The 17,315-nt window shown below is 32.5% G+C and overlaps 1 protein-coding gene across 1 annotated transcript; it reads right to left on the reverse strand.

The window, feature by feature from the left end:
• Positions 1–13,548: 13,548 nt before the first annotated feature.
• LOC131041434 (protein trichome birefringence-like 36) lies at positions 13,549–15,957 on the reverse strand. The gene is made up of 5 exons (XM_057974538.2): positions 15,486–15,957; positions 15,230–15,395; positions 14,955–15,136; positions 14,405–14,572; positions 13,549–14,290 (listed from the first exon to the last, which is right to left on the reverse strand). Exons 1-5 carry the CDS (start codon positions 15,815–15,817, stop codon positions 14,017–14,019), a joined length of 1,122 nt encoding a protein of 373 aa, XP_057830521.1. The 5' UTR covers positions 15,818–15,957; the 3' UTR covers positions 13,549–14,016.
• Positions 15,958–17,315: the final 1,358 nt, after the last annotated feature.

The raw sequence follows: 17,315 nt of genomic DNA on the forward strand, positions 1-17,315 counted from the left end.
TTTATTTTTTGGATATTTTGTGATTTTTGGAGCTTTTTTTATTAGAAGAAAGATGTATTTGGTTGCCCCCAATGTATAGCAAGACAAGTAATATTATGAATGGACGACTGAACCGTTGAGGTGGAAATGGATAGGAGAAAGACGAAGGTAGCTTATTATGGAACATGAAGGGACACATCAAGAGATTTTTGAAATCGTGTTTTGTCCTTAGTTTTGATCAAGATCGAGGATGGAAAAGGGGATATGGATAGAGATAGGATATGGATAGGAGAAACAAGATCATAGATAGTGAGGGATGATGGAAGTAATGAATAGATAAGATAGATGGTATGGATAAAGTGAAGCAAGATCGTAGATAGCACTGGATGAATTTAGATAGGGTAATGGATATTAGAGGAAGGATAATGGAAGATATGGGAGGAAGAATAGAGTGGATGAACTTTTCCCCCAAGCATAGAGGTTTCCATTTGCAAAAAGGCAATATGTAATATTGTCACAACATCTAGCACCACCCAAATAAGTGTTCCCGAACTTTTCAAAGATAGAGACCCAACCCACACCGAGAACCTCCAGAAAATTCAGCCAAACATATCTAGCGACTAGGAATCATACTCAAAAGGGAAGAAGAATCTCAAATTGGATTAGGGTATTTAGTCTATGATTACCCATGTGTGTGCAAGTGGGTTCATTTCGGCTCATATGATCATTGTAATATTCAGAATCCAACGTGGCTAGCTACATGAGTTACCTTGACTTCAAAAGAATCCTAGATAGAGCCTCGCTGCCAGCGAGCATCCATAGCCCTGACGAGGTTATCATTGTAATCTCACAAATATTGCTCCATTGCCAGCTAGGTGTCCATAGCCCCGATGGAGTTACTTGCATGTTCCCATAGCCAAGCATTTTGATATTGCATTTCATTGCCTTTTTTTTCTTGATATTTCTTTTCTTGATCATGATTTTGATCTTTTGATATTGTCTTTTTTCTCTTTATTTTTCTTACATTGGATTGTAAGTGATGAAACTTACATGCGTCTGATAATTATAGTGGTGCTAAAGAAAGATTTTAGATTTTTCACTAGCCATGTCTTCGACTAAGAAATCACAATGATTTAGAGCAATTGATTAAGTGTATGAGATATAGTAATCAAAAGATGTTTGTACCAAGATACGATAAGTGGTTCTTTTCTAGATTGAGTGTGTATCCCAACCAAAAGAAAATGTTAAAGAGGAACAACCTCAAATTCTGAAGTGTTTCATGAATAGATATCTAGGAAAAGGACTAAACATGAGATTTGAGCATGGGCAAGGATGTGACAAAATGACACCAATGACTATTTTATAGATGAATGATTTATGCAAATGATTGAATGAAAGGGATGGAAGAATGGAAAAGAGGTGTTGGATAATAGATAGGATGTTTGAATATTTTTACAAAGATAGATGGAAATGTATTCAAGATGAGCATTGGTACACAACTTGAGAAGTGATGGAGGAAAATTGAATTTTGGGACATAAGGACCCAAAATAGATAGAGGAAATGATGGAAGAATAGATTTGGGAAGTGGGAGATGTTTAGATATATGGTTGAAGGAAGCTTTTGGAACAAGTCTAGATGCCAATTTTGATTGTTCTTTGGATTGTAATTCTTTTATGGGCATCCACACTAATTTTGATTTTTCTTTTTACTTAAAAGGTTTTTATAGCCTTTTGGATATTGCTTTTTGATTTTGGATCAGATTTTTCTTTGATTTGACATGTCTTTTCGATTGAACATGTAGATCTTTGGATGCATGTGGATATTTAGACTTATGCATTTTATTCTTGACATCCCAATTTCTTCCAAAAGGAATGGGATTCATGGATGGGTAGGAATGATATGGAGGTATTTTGGATGGGTCGATGTAAGGTCCTAAGATGGATAGAAGGAAGGAAGGCTTTGACTTTGAAATGAAAGGAAATAAAATAGATTTGGATGATGAAGGGATACCTTGATCTAGACTTGGAATAGGATCATTTGTGCTTTTTTCTTGATTTTCAATTAGATCAATGGAGGATATGGAAGGGATATCATGCTCTTTCTTAGGGGGTGGATGTTTGGGACTCTGCTCTTGATATGGAAGGGGATCATCGTGGATAGAATATCAAAATATTAGGGGATCATCATAAGATTCTTGACAGGTGGGATCTTGATCGAAGATGGGATCACATTGGAAAGTCATGATATTGTGATCTTGATTTATGTTAGGACTCATTTCCTTTGACCGAGTTTCCTTTTTCTCAGTTTGATGATGAATGGTCATACAAATAATCAAAAGTTGATGTTGATGGTTGATATGGATACTTTGTTTTGGATACTCAAGCGTACTTGTCAAGTAGAGGTTTAGTTCAATTCGCCCCCACAACAAAGTGTGCCAAATGATATGAGTCAAGTTTCACGATATAGAAACTTAATTTGGCAACTTGAGAACCTAATTGTGCATTGTTTTGATAAGATTCATTGGATGGTGGAACCTTTGATCAATCTATTCTGATACTCTTTAATTTTTGTTGGATGAAATTTTATCTTTAAGATAGTTGATTTGATACCCCTTCCAAGGGTGCTTAGTTGGATTTGGAAATTTCTCTCACTTATGATCTCTTTGTTTGCTACAAATTTTTCCTATCTATGTTGGATTTGTCAAAAGACCTAAAAGCATATCCAAAACTGTTGATACAATTTTCAAAAGGTTGATGGATTACTCTCTATTTTTTGCCAGTTTAAAGCAGAACCCTGATGCACTAAAAGACGACCCCAAAGCGCTACGAAACTTTCCATATGTGCTATGGTGTCCCTCAAATGCACTATTTCTTACTGTATGATAACACAAAAGTTGAATATGTTATGCGCTAGTATGTCCTTTAGAAGCGCTAATATTTGATCTGTATGAGCTATCTTATGGTTGAGATGCGCTAGGTTGATGCTCTAATGTGCTAAAATGATGTTTGCAAATGCTATCTGATTTTTACCAATATTATACTGATCACGTGCTAATTTGAGTTGTGAAAGCGCTAAGTTTTGGTTGAACGTGCTATCTTATGGTTGCGATGTGCTAGGTTGATGCTCTGATGCACTAACTGTCCTGATTTCTCCATTTTGATGATTTTGTTGATATTTTGAGAAATGATTTATTGTTCTTGATGGATGATTTTCTGAAAAATGACTTGAAAACACAGTAGACAATAGCAGTAAAAATCTGCCTATACTAACAAATAATGTATGTTCTTGTGAGGATGTTTTCAAATCCCCGATGTTTTCACTGGTTTGGATTACAAAGAAGACATATCAAGTAGACTCTTTATTCAAAGGTCATCAACAATATCATAGCCCACTAGTATCGATACTCCGTCATCTCAAACAGCCTTGTCACCCCCTAGAGGGTGCCCGTTTTTTTGCCTTTTTCCAGAAATTAACCCAAAGTGAATTGCTTCACAATTGGGTAATGATCTTGGGACATATATGGTGAGTAATCTTGGGGGAGGATTCTTCCCCACCCTTGCACTATGATATTGCCAATGTTTGGCAACTAACTCAGCTCAAAGTTTCTAATGCTAAGGTTCATAATCAGGCTTCCGTTAGGTCTTTAGTGATAAAATCCCTCAGGAGGCTTCCCAAACTTTAGAAAAAAGGCTTTACATATCTTAAAGATACTGGGGAAGGCTAATCATTGAGTAAAACCGTTGGAGGGGATTTTCATCAGCCTCCACATTTGATTATAGTGGGTTGGAATACTTGGTGATAAAACCGTTTCCCACTTGGGTCATACCCTTCTCACTAGCCTTTTTGAGGCTTCGGGAAGGCAGTCCCTCTAGAGGATTTATTTTCTTGAAATTAAAAGAAATCATAAAAGAGTGGTTTGGTTTTTTGGTCACCCAATTAAGGGGAGAGCATATGCCTACCGCTTTCAAGACATGAAATACATACTTTCTTTTTATCCAATATTACAGTTGTTTTCTAAAAATCTATCTTGGAGATTTTTCTCCAAAAAGACACGTGGTTCTTTTTAACCCAAGATAGAAATGTGTGAAGGTAGTAAAACACTGAACTTTTAAAAGTAAACCCTTGTCAACAAAATGAATTGCCAATTTAAACAACAACGATCTTAATTTTGAAAGCTTTTGAAATGGTAAAGTGAAGGTTATTTTTAAGCTTCCAAAACAAAGGTGAAGTTCGTTTTAATAAGCACCAAAGGAAGGTGATGTTCAATTTTAACTTTGTGCAAAAATTGGAAAGTTTGTTTTGTTCTTTTTAGAGCCCAAAGGAATGTGATTCCTAACTTTCATACAAGAAAGATTTGAGTTTGTTGTCCTTTTTATCCATGCAATAAAGAAAAGATTAAGTTTTGTTTTAAGCACCAAAAGGAAAGCATGAAGTTTATTTTAAGCCTCAAAAGAAAAGGTGAGATTCATTTTAAACTTTTGCAAGAAAAAGATAGGTAAGTTCTTTTTACTAACTTTGAAAGAAAGCAAAGAAAACAAAACTAATTCCTTTTGTTCCTGCACAAAACTTGTTAGAACATGCAAACAGTCAGTTAGCAAAAAATCAAATCCTGATGGTGGGCTTCACAAGCCTAAATTCTGATCTTAGTTACAAATTTTTCACTCTTGATCCTGAAATGCCTTGAAATTTGATTGTCTGAGATTTGGAGGATCTTCCAAAAACTAGATTTTGCATTATAACTCCTAGAGGTCTGAAACCCCTCTCAAACATCCTAACAATATATATGGAATATAACTTAAAGCATAAGAAAGAGATTTTATACTTAAATGTTATATTCCATATATGTTGTCCTTCCACAAGCCTAATTTTTTTAGCTCTATTACAAAATTTTGCCTCTGTCAACTCTATGCACTAAACTGTGGAACATATGCGCTAAGAAATGATTCTTAAGTGCTAGAAAATCAGGCAGATGCACTATTCTAAGGCATGGATGTGCTAGTCTGGCGCTCCTATGCGCTGAAATAACAAAGAGGGATATGCGCTAAAAAGAAGATCAAATCCGCTGAAAGATGGTTTCTATGCATTAATATGTGCCATGCAAGCGCTAGGATAAGCTATGGATGCACTAAAAGAACTATCTAATGCACTCTTCTGATATTTTGACGTGATCTTTGTGTTCAACCTGCACAAAAAATGATGTCATTTTTGGGGACGTGCCCCACGGTGGGCGCCGAAGATGTATGCGGGAAAATGTGGTGATCAAAATGAACAAATCGAGATCAAATGACCTACATACCAATGAGACTCTTATTACAAGTATAAACTAATTTAAACTAGTTTAACTTCCCAAGGGGTGTCCCATTGTTCTCTATCTCACAAGATCCCTAAAGCCAATGTTTTTCTCTCAGATCATTGAGAAAATGACTTAGTAATGACAACTCCAAGAACACGTGATATTGTGATCTATATGCATGAATGCATTCTAAGATCTATATGATATGTTAAAAACTATGATGCTTAAGATAAGATTGAGATAGTGATATGATAAAGAGATTAACAAATTATCCTAACATGATATACTAGCATGAATATTGTATGATATGAAATGAAATGATTTTAAATGTTATGATGATATTCTAACAAAGAGAGGCTAAAATGCTTAGTAAATTAGACTATAATGTAGATGCATGAAACTTGGATCTTGGATAATGAAGAATGAGAGCTCTATTTATAGGGAAAATAGGGCAATGGATGGTTAAGATTGAATAATCTCAACAAGGGCTAGGCTTGAAAGTTAATCAATCCATGTTTACAATTTTTACCAATGAAATAGTGACAATTGTCAACAAGAGGTGGCTTGAGAGGAGATGAAAGAGGCATTAAATGCCTGAGAAGACATGAAGGTTACCTTAGGAGGTAAGGTTATGGTTAGGTTAGGGTCATCCATTGGATAAAGATTTTACCCAAGGGGTAAACTCTTGTGCAAGGGTTAATAGGATAATATAGGTTAAAGCCATGGGTGCTTGATAAGACCCTTGGGTTAGATGAGGGTTAAGTTAGAGAGAAAGTCTCTAACCATGAGGGGAAGGTTGATTTAACCATTAATGGTTTGGAAGACTTTGGGGACAAATTTGTAAGAGTGCTTCCAAATTTGGGGGAACTCAACAAGTTATCTTGTTGAAGAAATATAGCCTCAAATGCATTTAGAAGACTTTCCTCCAAATTTGAGAAGCGACTTCCTCAAATTTAGGGAAAGGACATGATTAGGAGTTGATTAGGCCAATTAAGATAGTTTAGAAGAATCTAGAAGGCTCTAGAAGAGGTTTAGGAGGCAAGTGGGAGATGTAGGAAATTGCAAGTGGGGGGATTTAGGATTTTAATTAAAATAAAATTGCTTTGTTTTAACCAAAATAGATGCAACTTGCATAAATACAAGTGGGGGGATTTAAATAAATGTAAATTTAATTAAAAGGAAGAAAGGGGAATTAATTAAATAAAGTGATTTATTTAATTAAAGGCTAAAAAAGGTTTAGGTGAATTTAATTAAATAAATTGAATAATTTATTTAATCAAGTAGATGAAAATGAAGAAATTAATTAAATAAGATATAATTAATAAGGGGATAGGGTTAAAATAAATATTAAATATTTATTTAAGAAAGTGGTCAGATTTATACGTCTACACACATATCAAATATATTTTGATTGATGATTTATGAGTTTCATTGGTCAAAACATGTTGGAAAACATAGATTCTCAACTTCGACAAGCCTTCCCACAAAATGCACATAAAAGCTTTGCAGGTACACTTTTCATTATGATTAATGAAAAGAACTATTTTATATAATATCTAATATAATTCATATCTATGAAACTTCTATAATATTACTATGTAGTTTTAAAAATATTTTTTGTCAATTATCTTTCAGGAATATCTATGATTTTGCTTGGAGGATTTGGGTCAGTTGCCTCTAGTCAATAATAGACCGGCATATGACAACAATAGACATGCAAAGTTACTATGAGAGGAATTCAAAATTGTGATTACATTAGATAATTTTTTTAGACAAGATGGAGAAATCATACAACAACAAAGATTTCGTCAACTTTTGACAAATCTAAGAGATGCAAACCCAAACATTGATGATTGGAGGTTGCTTATGAAAAAACCTCTTTTAGCATGGATGTTGTAAGTAATTTTGAGTTTAACAATACTATCCATTTGTTCTTCACAAATGAAAATATTCATAATCATAATAAAAAAATGTTATATTTATTGAAGGATCTAGTTGTATGTAGTGTTGCAACAAAAGTAGCAAGTGCATATCGAGTAGAATATTTCTCAAGTGATGAACTTGATCTAGAGATATTGATCGATAAGAATTCAAGGGTCATGTTGACTTCAAATATTTGGATAAAAGAAAGACTTGTTAATGGATCTCTCAAATATATTCGAAATATTGTCTACAAACTAGGAAGTTCCCCACTTGAACCACCAACATATGTGACGGTTGAGCTTGACAATTATTCAGGAATATCATTTGAAGATAACCATCCAAATACAACTCCAATAACAACAATGCAAAGGGGAAAACCATAGGCATTGACAATACATAATTCTCAAGGATTGACTCTTTAAAAGCTACAGTTGATATAGGACCAAGAGAAACAAGATTGACATTTGTTGCAATATCTCATGTAAAGTCTCTAGAAGGTTTAAGAACAATGCCGACATTCACATATGATTGTTATGAAAAAATAACACCTAATAGTACTTTCTTAAAATACTATATATAAAAAAAATCATCCATTGCATTATGTATAAATAAATGACAATTCAAAAATCTAAAAAAATTAATGTAATATATTTTTCTAAATAAAATTCATGTAACCTTGCATCATTTTTTTTGGTTATGATAAAGTAAATGCAACATATATGTTGTTCTATTCTATTTCCTCTTTAATTGCATACATTTACTTCAAGTGAAAATTTCTATAAAATTATCTAATTAACTCACCTTAACATATATTGTCTTTTAGCTTAAAATATTTATCTTCTACTATTCAATATTCATTTAAAAGCTAAAAAGATTTCCAAATATGTAGCATTTTCTAAATATACTTCATGTAACCTTGCATCATTTTTTTTTGTTATGATAAAGAGAAATGCTACATATATGTTGCTCTATTCTATTTCCTATTTAACTGCATACATTTACTTCAAATGATGAAAAAAATCTATAAATGTATCTAGTTAACTTATCTTAACATATATTGCCTTTAAGTTTAAAATATTTATCTTCTACTATTCAATATTGATTCAAAAGCTAAAAATAATTTCCATCTAGGTGACCAAGATGTCATGTAATGCACATGCATGGGTGTCCAATTGGTTGACAAAGTACCACTACCATCTTCTATTCAATGTCATCCTTCGTATAGAGGAATTAAGTGTTTGCTACTGGTTGAGACAAAAAATGGTCAATAGAATTGACAAAAATGGACCAAAGAATAGTCAAAGAAATTTTAAAAATTATGCTTTATACTTTAACTTCCTCTATGGTTCCAAGGTCAAAAAGAGCTTAGATGTAAAATTTTATAATCTACAAATTGACATTATAGATTTATGTGATTGGTTAATTCTCAATACCATGGGCTTCAAGACCTTTACCTTGCTAGATGTATCTAGAAGGTCACTATTAGGCCAACAATGACAATAGAAAAACACAACCTATCTGAATAACTCAATATGAAGTTCATGATATTTCTTAAATGACAATCACAGATAAGTTATCACCCAAGACCACTTGAACAATGGTTGCTTGCTACTCTTCAATTTAATTATTCAATTAGATTCATAGTGCATCAGGTCATGCCATCATTTAGGTTGTTACATGGACACTATGGGATACCTACATTATATGTCGTGAAGTCCAATGCAACAATCAAAGTTCAAGCTCTTCTTGACGATATTGAAAATGAAGAGATATTACCAATGCATAAATGGTTAACAAAATGAAAATTTCCTACAAATTTTAAAAAACTATTTACACATTGTATCTAAGAGAAAATTCAAAGCTTATAATATAGTATAGATGTTGTTTAACAATTATTACTACTACATGAATGATTAACCAAGTAATTTTTATTCCTTTTTAAAATATCATTTTGATAAATGACTCCAAATGTTTAATTTGCATAATATTTTACAAATGTTGTTGTCATAGCTCTAAAAAGTATCTCATTTTGATTATCAATAATTTAAATGTAATAAAAATTAAATTAAACACATTATCTATCATTGAATATATTTGCACCCCATACTTTATCATTGAATATATAAATATTGCATATTTTCAAACCTGATATCTCTTGACATGCTTTACTTAGATTTTTTAAAATATAGGTATGCTAGTTTAATTAATTAGTATTCCCTTCTTCTAGCTAATTATTTTTGTTAATTATGCTATGAGTCCCCTTTTAATTAATTATTTGATGATCATAAATCATTTAATTAATTAAATTTATTTCCTTCTTCTATTAAATAAATCAAATACATAATTTGACTATTTAATTCATTTTGTCCTTTCCTTCTAATATCCCTTATTGAAGTCTTCGGACATGTAGTGTCATGGTTAAAACACTTCATTGGTGAAGCGGCCACCAAGGTTCAAATCTCGCTAGGCCTTTGTGCTCGCAAGGCCTTGTGCCTTTATTGGGCCATTGTGCTTGCGGATTTGAACAAGTGAAGTGTGGGGATGAGGTCCCCCGTTTGTGGTCTCATTGGTTCATAGCTCCAGGTCAAAAGCATTTACCCCTTAAATAAATAAAAAATATCCCTTATTGAATTAATTAATTATATTTCTCCCACATGTCTCCTAACTCTAACCCTCATCTAACCCTTCCTCTAACTTCACCATTTGGTTAACCATAGGTTTTAGTCAACCTTATCCTCTTTTCCTTAGCATATGTGTGCATTCCTAAATATCCTAATATTTGGAAATGAATACTTTTATTTGGGTGTTTCTCTCCCTTTTAGTCAACCTTTCATAAATCATCTAATTAATTAATTTCACCTGCTTCTTCTATTAAATAAATCAAAAGCATAATTTATTTTTTGTCCCTTTCTTCCTTTTTCCCATTATGGAATTAATTATTTAAATTAATTCTATTTCCACACATATCTCCTAACTTTAACCCTTCTCTAACCCTCATTTAACTATTCCTCTAACCTAACCCACCTAGTTAACCATAGGTTTTAGTCAACCTTATCCTCTTTCTCTCCCCATATGTGTGCACATTCCCAAATATCTTGAATTTCCTAAAATTTGGGGAAATGTCCTAATTATCTTGATATTTGGAATGGAAATATATTAAATCTCCTAATATTTAGGGAAATGTCCCAATTATCTTGATATTTGAAAATATCTTCATATTTGGAATAGAAATATCTTGAATTTCTTAATATTTGGGGAAATTTCCTAAAAATTAGGGAAATATCCTAATTATCTTGATATTTGGAAATATCTTCATATTTGGAATGAAACCTTCTTATATGGGTGTCTCTCTCCCAAATAGACAAGTGTCCTCAAGGACACTTGTCATTATTTTCCATGACACTTGTCCTTCTCAAAGACACTTATCATTTCCATCCATGAGACTTGCCCTTCTCAACGACAAGTGTCTCATTTTCATGCCTCCTCTTCTCATAGCTTGACCTATTTAATCCCCTCATTTTCCTTTACAATCCATCCACTTTCATGATTTCATACCATCGTAATGTCGAAATATTCACTCATCCTTTGCATAACCATATCAATTTAGCATAACATTTGCATCCACCATTAGCTTAGCATCTTGCATTTTTGCATAATCATTGAGCATAATCGAGCATCTACAACATAGTGAGCACACATCAAATCAAATGACAATCAAATCAAAGAAATTGAGTTTGCACTTGTGATTGTTTACATTATTTGTTTCTTTAATTTCCTTTTAACATCCTTATCTTGAGTCTAATTTAACCCATTAACTAACCATAAATTTTAGTCAACCTTATCCTCTTTCCCTCTTTATATGTGTGCACATTCCCAAATATCTTGTTTTCCTAATATTTGGGGAAATTTCTTAAAATTTGGGGAAATATCTTAAATATCCCAATATTTGGAAATATCTTCATATTTGGAATGGAACCTTCCTATTTGGGTGTCTCTCTCCCAAATAGGAATAAGTCTTCAAGGACACATTATTTTATAGGTTTTAGTCAACCTTATCTTCTTTCCCTCCCCATATGTGTGCACGTTTCCAAATATCTTAAATTTCCTAATATTTGGAGAAATTTCCTAAAATTTGGGGAAATATCCTAATTATCTTGATATTTGGAAATATCTTCATATTTGGAATAGAAATATCTTGAATTTCCTAATATTTGGGGAAATTTCCTAAAATTTGGGGAAATATCCTAATTATCTTGATATTTGAAAATATCTTCATATTTGGAATGAAACCTTTTTATTTGGGTGTCTCTCTCCCAAATAGGCATGTGTCCTCAAGGACACTTATCATTATTTTACATGACACTTGCCCTTCTCAAGGACACTTGTCATTTCCATCTATGACACTTGCCCTTCTCAAGGACACTTGTCATTTCGATCCATGACACTTACCCTTCTCAAGGACAAGTGTGTTATTTTCATGCCTCCTCTTCTCCTAGCATGGCCTGTCTAATCTCCTTATTTTCCTTCACAATCAATCCACTTTCATGACTTCATACTATCGTAATGCCGAATAATTCACCCACCCTTTGCATAACCATATCATTTTAGCATAGCATTTGCATCCACCATTAGCTTAGCATCTTGCATTTTTGCATAATCATGGAGCACAATCAAGCATCTACAACATAGTGAGCGCACATCAAATCAAAGGACAATCGAATCAAGGAAATTGAGTTTGCACTTGTGATTGTTTGCATTATTTGTTTCCTTAATTTCCTTTTAGCATCCTTATCTTGAGTGTTTGGTTAATTTGTGTTTGCTTGATTGTTAGTTTAAATATTTTAATCTTCTTAGTCTTGCACTCATAATTTTCTACATAAAGGTCTCTGCAATACGTAGTCCATCCCAAGTTGAGATATCATTTGAAATGACCAATTCTATCACCTAATCGATAGCACAATTTGACAAAAAATCAGCCATTGTATTTGCTTCTTGATAAACATGCTTTATCGAGTAGTCTCCAACTTCCTTTAATAAAGCCTAGATACCATTCAACCATATTTTAGATTTCGAATTGGAAGTTGGGTTGGATATTCCAACTCAGACCATGTTAAGTGAGTCTCCTTCTATTTCAATATTTTTTAGATTTTTTTTCTTACATAGCTTTAAGCTGCCAAGAAGCGCCACAAATTCAACATCGCTATTTAATTTGCTTGAAGTTGCACTTCTTCACAAGCAACCATTGGCTTTTTAATGGTTTTCCTAGCATTTTTTTGTTTTCTCTTCCTTGAAATACTTTTTTGGGTCATTATAGCTAAAAGATTAATGTTGCAATGAGGCTTCTACTTCGCAAGTATGTATTGAATTTTTACTTATTTTTCAACAATTTCTTCTTTTCCTTGATGACATGCTTTTTTGGGTTTGAAATGTTTTCCATTTTGTAGCTATATTTTTTAATCGTTTTACTCTCAAGTTTCACTACATCAATAAAATCATGTGGTTTATTTCTTTTATATTTTCATATGTAATAAACTATTACAATTATCTCTAATTAAAAAATTACCACATGCATGTGACATGGAAGGAAATCACAACATAACCTCATATACAGTGAATTTTGAGAATCTAATTATGTTTACTTTCATATAGTATATTGTTAATAAATGTATTCATGTTTTTTTAGATGACATTCATAGATTCTCATGTGTTCATGTCACGTTCATGTATTGGGTCCTTTATCACCAACATATTTTTAAAAAAAAATTTACATGTGGATTATTATTGACAATATATAGTATAGATATGTTGCAAGACTAAATCCTATAACCACCCTATAACCACAAGTACTATACCACCAATACGAGCCTACACAACTATTGACCCCTCTTGTATAAATATTTGCATTTTTGGATCATTTGATACAATCTTTTCCTATTTTCAAAAAATATAAAAAAAAAAACACTTTATTAGCATAATAATAGATACTCAAATAACTATTAACCCCTCTTGTCTATAAAATATTTGTACATTTCCATTGTTTGATACCATCTTTCCAAATTACCAACAAATATTAAAAAGAAAATAAAGTTACTTTATTAACATAATGTTAGATACTCAAATAACTATTGACCCCTCTCCCCTATAAATATTTGTACTTTTCCATAATTTGATACCATATTTTCATATTACCAACAAATATTAAAAAGAAACTATACTAACATAATAATAATGACAAATGTATAGTTTGATACCATTTATTATTACAAATAAATATTTAAAAAATCACTTAATTAACATAATAATAACAATAACAAATACTCAAATAAGCATAAAACGACAAAAGTCAGATGAATCCAGCAAATTTTTTATTTTTTATTTTTTTTATATTGCAGCCACTCATGCTGTCCATTAGACTAAAGAAAGAATAATTAGATCCCATTCCATGCATATAACACGTTTCTTCTTTTGAGCAATAAAGACATTCCTTCACGAAAACGATGAATTAACTAACATAAACGCCAAGTAACATAGTTACTTGCGTGTACATTATTTTATTGTACCATTTCAGAGAAAAAGCCCTCGGACGTATGAATGTCTCCATGTGACCCAATCCCAGCTTGGTGGGCCCTCACATAACGGGGCAACGGAAACGGTGGTGAATAGTGTGACACACAAACAGAACCAATGGTGAACAGTGTGACAGAGACAGAAAAATGAGACTTTTACTTTTTTATTCCCACATTCATGAGGAATTTCATTACACCCATGAAGAACAGATTGAAATAGTAAAATTAAATAAATGGGAGGTGAGCTGTAATGGTTAGGTCGAGAGTAAGGTTGCATACAATAATTGGTTCCAGCTATCAGGAACGCCTGGTAAGCACCAGTGTGTACAATCCTGGTGTTCAGGGCCACTAACGTTAAGATTCGTGTAGATTGAGGGATGCCCATCTCTGCGAAATGCTGAATTATGGGATATGTTGAAGAGTTTTACTGGAAATTCAGTGGTGCTCAGAACTTCCTTGAGTATGGCCGCATGAGCAGTTGGCTGAGGGTCGTATGAGGGATCTTCAATGGGCTCCTTACTGTCGCATCTGTTCAATTCATTTTAATGTCATTAGGAATGGAAATGGCGGAGTGAATTCTAGGGTTAACAAGGAATTTTTTTGGGGGAAAATTAGAAGTTTTAGCATATGCCCTGCTCTTACCTTTTATGACTGTCGTAATGCCCGAATGAGCTGCCGCGAAAGAAGACCAGAGTTTGGGGATCCAGATTTGAAGATACCCATTGTGACCATGTAGTCAGTGCCTTCTTGTAAGCTACCAGTGGCTTCATGTCGGTGTACTTTTGCTTGCCTTCCATGACTATGTCCCATCTGTTCATAAAGTGTATACAGAGATTTAGTTCACTGGTCTATGTTCATGGCGCAACAGTCCTAACATAAAGATTAAAATGTAGAATGGGAATTAGCCTTTGGTGGTAAATCAGATGGTTAAGTTGTTGGAAAATATGATGGTTTTATGTTTGATCTTTTCTGTATGGATGGAGCGCAGATCATGCAGATAGAGGTAATAATGGTGTGATTTAGATTTTTAGACTATTGTTATATTTCTAGATTCTATTGTGTAAGATTTTGTTTATATTTACGATTTGAATCATACTTTCCATCAAATTTTGAAGCATACTTCATGATACATCATGGAATGAGAGAGCTATAAGAAATCAGACATACAAACAATTTGAAGATTTTGTCATACCTTTGTGAGCCCAAAGTCTCTGGCCACCATTTAGATGACTCAAAGATGAGGACATCGGCCATCTTCCAACGAGTTGAGTTGTTTTGGATCTGATCCACATGAAGAATTCTCTCACCCTCATCGTTGACCTCACGCTCAACCAAAAATGGAGCCCAATAAAGCTCAATCGAAACATTATAGTCCTGCCAACAATTAACCAAATTTGTTAATGATTAACCATTAAAATTTCCTGCAAGATCAGCAAGAAAGCAGAATCCATCCCTCAGCTTTCTTACAGTTGAAATGAATTTATCATTCTTAGAACTTGTCGGAACGAATGTAGTTGGAAACTCTTTAGAGACGAGGCAAACCAGAGACAGAAACTGGTTTTGGGTTATGGAGTCACCAACAAAAGTTAACTTCTTCCCTTTCAGCTTCTCCAGAAAGCCCCTGGCACTGAACCTGAAATAGAATCCAACCATTACATTACAGAAACAGGATTTCCAAAATGTGACTCAGTAAATTAGAACAAAAACACTTAAAAGACTTCACCTTGGAGTATCACAACCATTTGGCTGCCATCTCCACTCCTGATAATCAGAATCTGGTCTACCATTTGCTTTGCAATCGAACTCTTTCGAAATGTAAGGACATTCTAAAGCCTCATAGAGAGGATAGGAGGGATCATGAACCCATATCCCAGAGAACAAACTGCAATTTGTTTCTGTGTCACAATCTACTCTATTATGAACTTCAAAATCCTTGATTTGTTTTTGTGTAGCTTGGGCAGAAACATGATTGAGTGATAAGAAACAGAGCAGGAGAGTAGGAATTGCAGTCATCATTTTGGTGGTGGATTGTCTACTCCCTTGAACTGGGTCCATCCTTATAGCTTGAAAGATAGGTTGTCAGAAATTAGGATAACCACCAATGCAAATTTGGCGACGGATTATCAACTCCCACAGCTGAATTTTAGTTGGAGGCTTCTATCTTGTCTCAGAAATATGGCCTGGCACCCCTTAGATCTTGGGATGCAGGGGAGTTTAAAAAGGAAGCGAGTTTATAATAAATAAATAAATAAATTGTTTTTATAATTATAGAAGGTAAAATCAATTTCAGAAAAAAAACTGCCCACGGTAAAAAGATTAAGGGTAGAAATGTATGTCTAATTATAAAAACATATCTTTAAAATTAATAGAAAATCCATCATTCACATTTTGTATTAATTAAAATATTTATTTATAAATAAGATAATCTACTATTGCTACTTCATTTGGTAGATGTTTTTTTATTTTGGGATGATCCTTATGTAGAAATTGTCACCTTCTATAAAAAAAAGAAAGAAGATAATTCACTATTTACATATAATTTATTAAAAATCTATAATTTATCTATTAAAAGATTATAGAGAATTAACGAAGCCATATGTATTTATAAACTAGCATACTTATATTTTAAAAAAGTTGAGAATTATTGAATTTATCATCGTCCCCATTTTAGTACTATGAATAATAGCTAAATAAGAATAAAGACTTATATTGTGTACTATGTAGGTATTGGTAGATTTAATTGAGCTTATAGAATCTTTTAGTTGTGAAATCAAAGAAAAAGTAGAAACTAATCTAGATATATAAGCAACATTTCTAATCAATTTTTCCTTTTTACATCCAAATTATTTCAATTTCTAAAATTAAACTAAATTCTATTTTTTTAAATGAATCAACAATTAATTTTAGAATAAATTTACAAACAAAATCTACATATAAACGAATTTTTTCTATATTTTTTTTTCTTAATATATAAGTAACATTCATATTCTATTTTTTCTTTTTGTATGCAATTAGTTTCAAATTCTAAATTAAACATACACAAACATGTGCAAATCACTTTATATTCTAAAAATAAACTAAATTCTAATTAAAAATATATATTTAACTTGAATATTGATACTATATATTTAAAATATTACTCCAAAAACAAAATATATACATGCGTCAATATATTTAACTTGAGAAGGACATATAATGTAGAGATTAGTGAATGTATAAACTAAATAATATCATAGTGAATTAGGGAATCATATTATTATAAATAAACTTGATAAGATATAGTAGACCAAAGTAAAAACAATTTAAAAAAATTCTTTCTATTTCTAATGCTTCGCTGACTACAAAAATAGTTTTCTTTAGAATGCCTAAGAATCTTTCCAAGAACAACAAAGAATTTTAAAATGCCTTTTGTAGTTGGAATTTGAAAATAAGGTGGTTCTATTTCTATTTTGGCTACTTGTACAACTTGTAGGGAAGGTAGTTTCTAAGGCTTCTATCCTCATGCTTGGCTTCCATTTTGAATTTGTTGAGTTCTAATAGAAAAATTAATGAT

This window comes from Cryptomeria japonica, chromosome 11 (genome assembly GCF_030272615.1).
Source record: "Cryptomeria japonica chromosome 11, Sugi_1.0, whole genome shotgun sequence".
In the NCBI taxonomy this organism is placed as follows: Eukaryota; Viridiplantae; Streptophyta; class Pinopsida; order Cupressales; family Cupressaceae; genus Cryptomeria; species Cryptomeria japonica.

Bases quoted from the DNA above. Each gene is read 5' to 3' on its own strand.
- LOC131041434 (XM_057974538.2), bottom strand. From the start codon at position 15,817: ATGGACCCAGTTCAAGGGAGTAGACAATCCACCACCAAAATGATGACT. The intron at 15,396-15,485 runs GTGAAGTCTTTT...ATTCTATTTCAG, and splicing joins AATGGTTGTGATACTCCAAG to GTTCAGTGCCAGGGGCTTTC. The intron at 14,291-14,404 runs GTAAGAGCAGGG...TGAATTGAACAG, and splicing joins CATTACGACAGTCATAAAAG to ATGCGACAGTAAGGAGCCCA.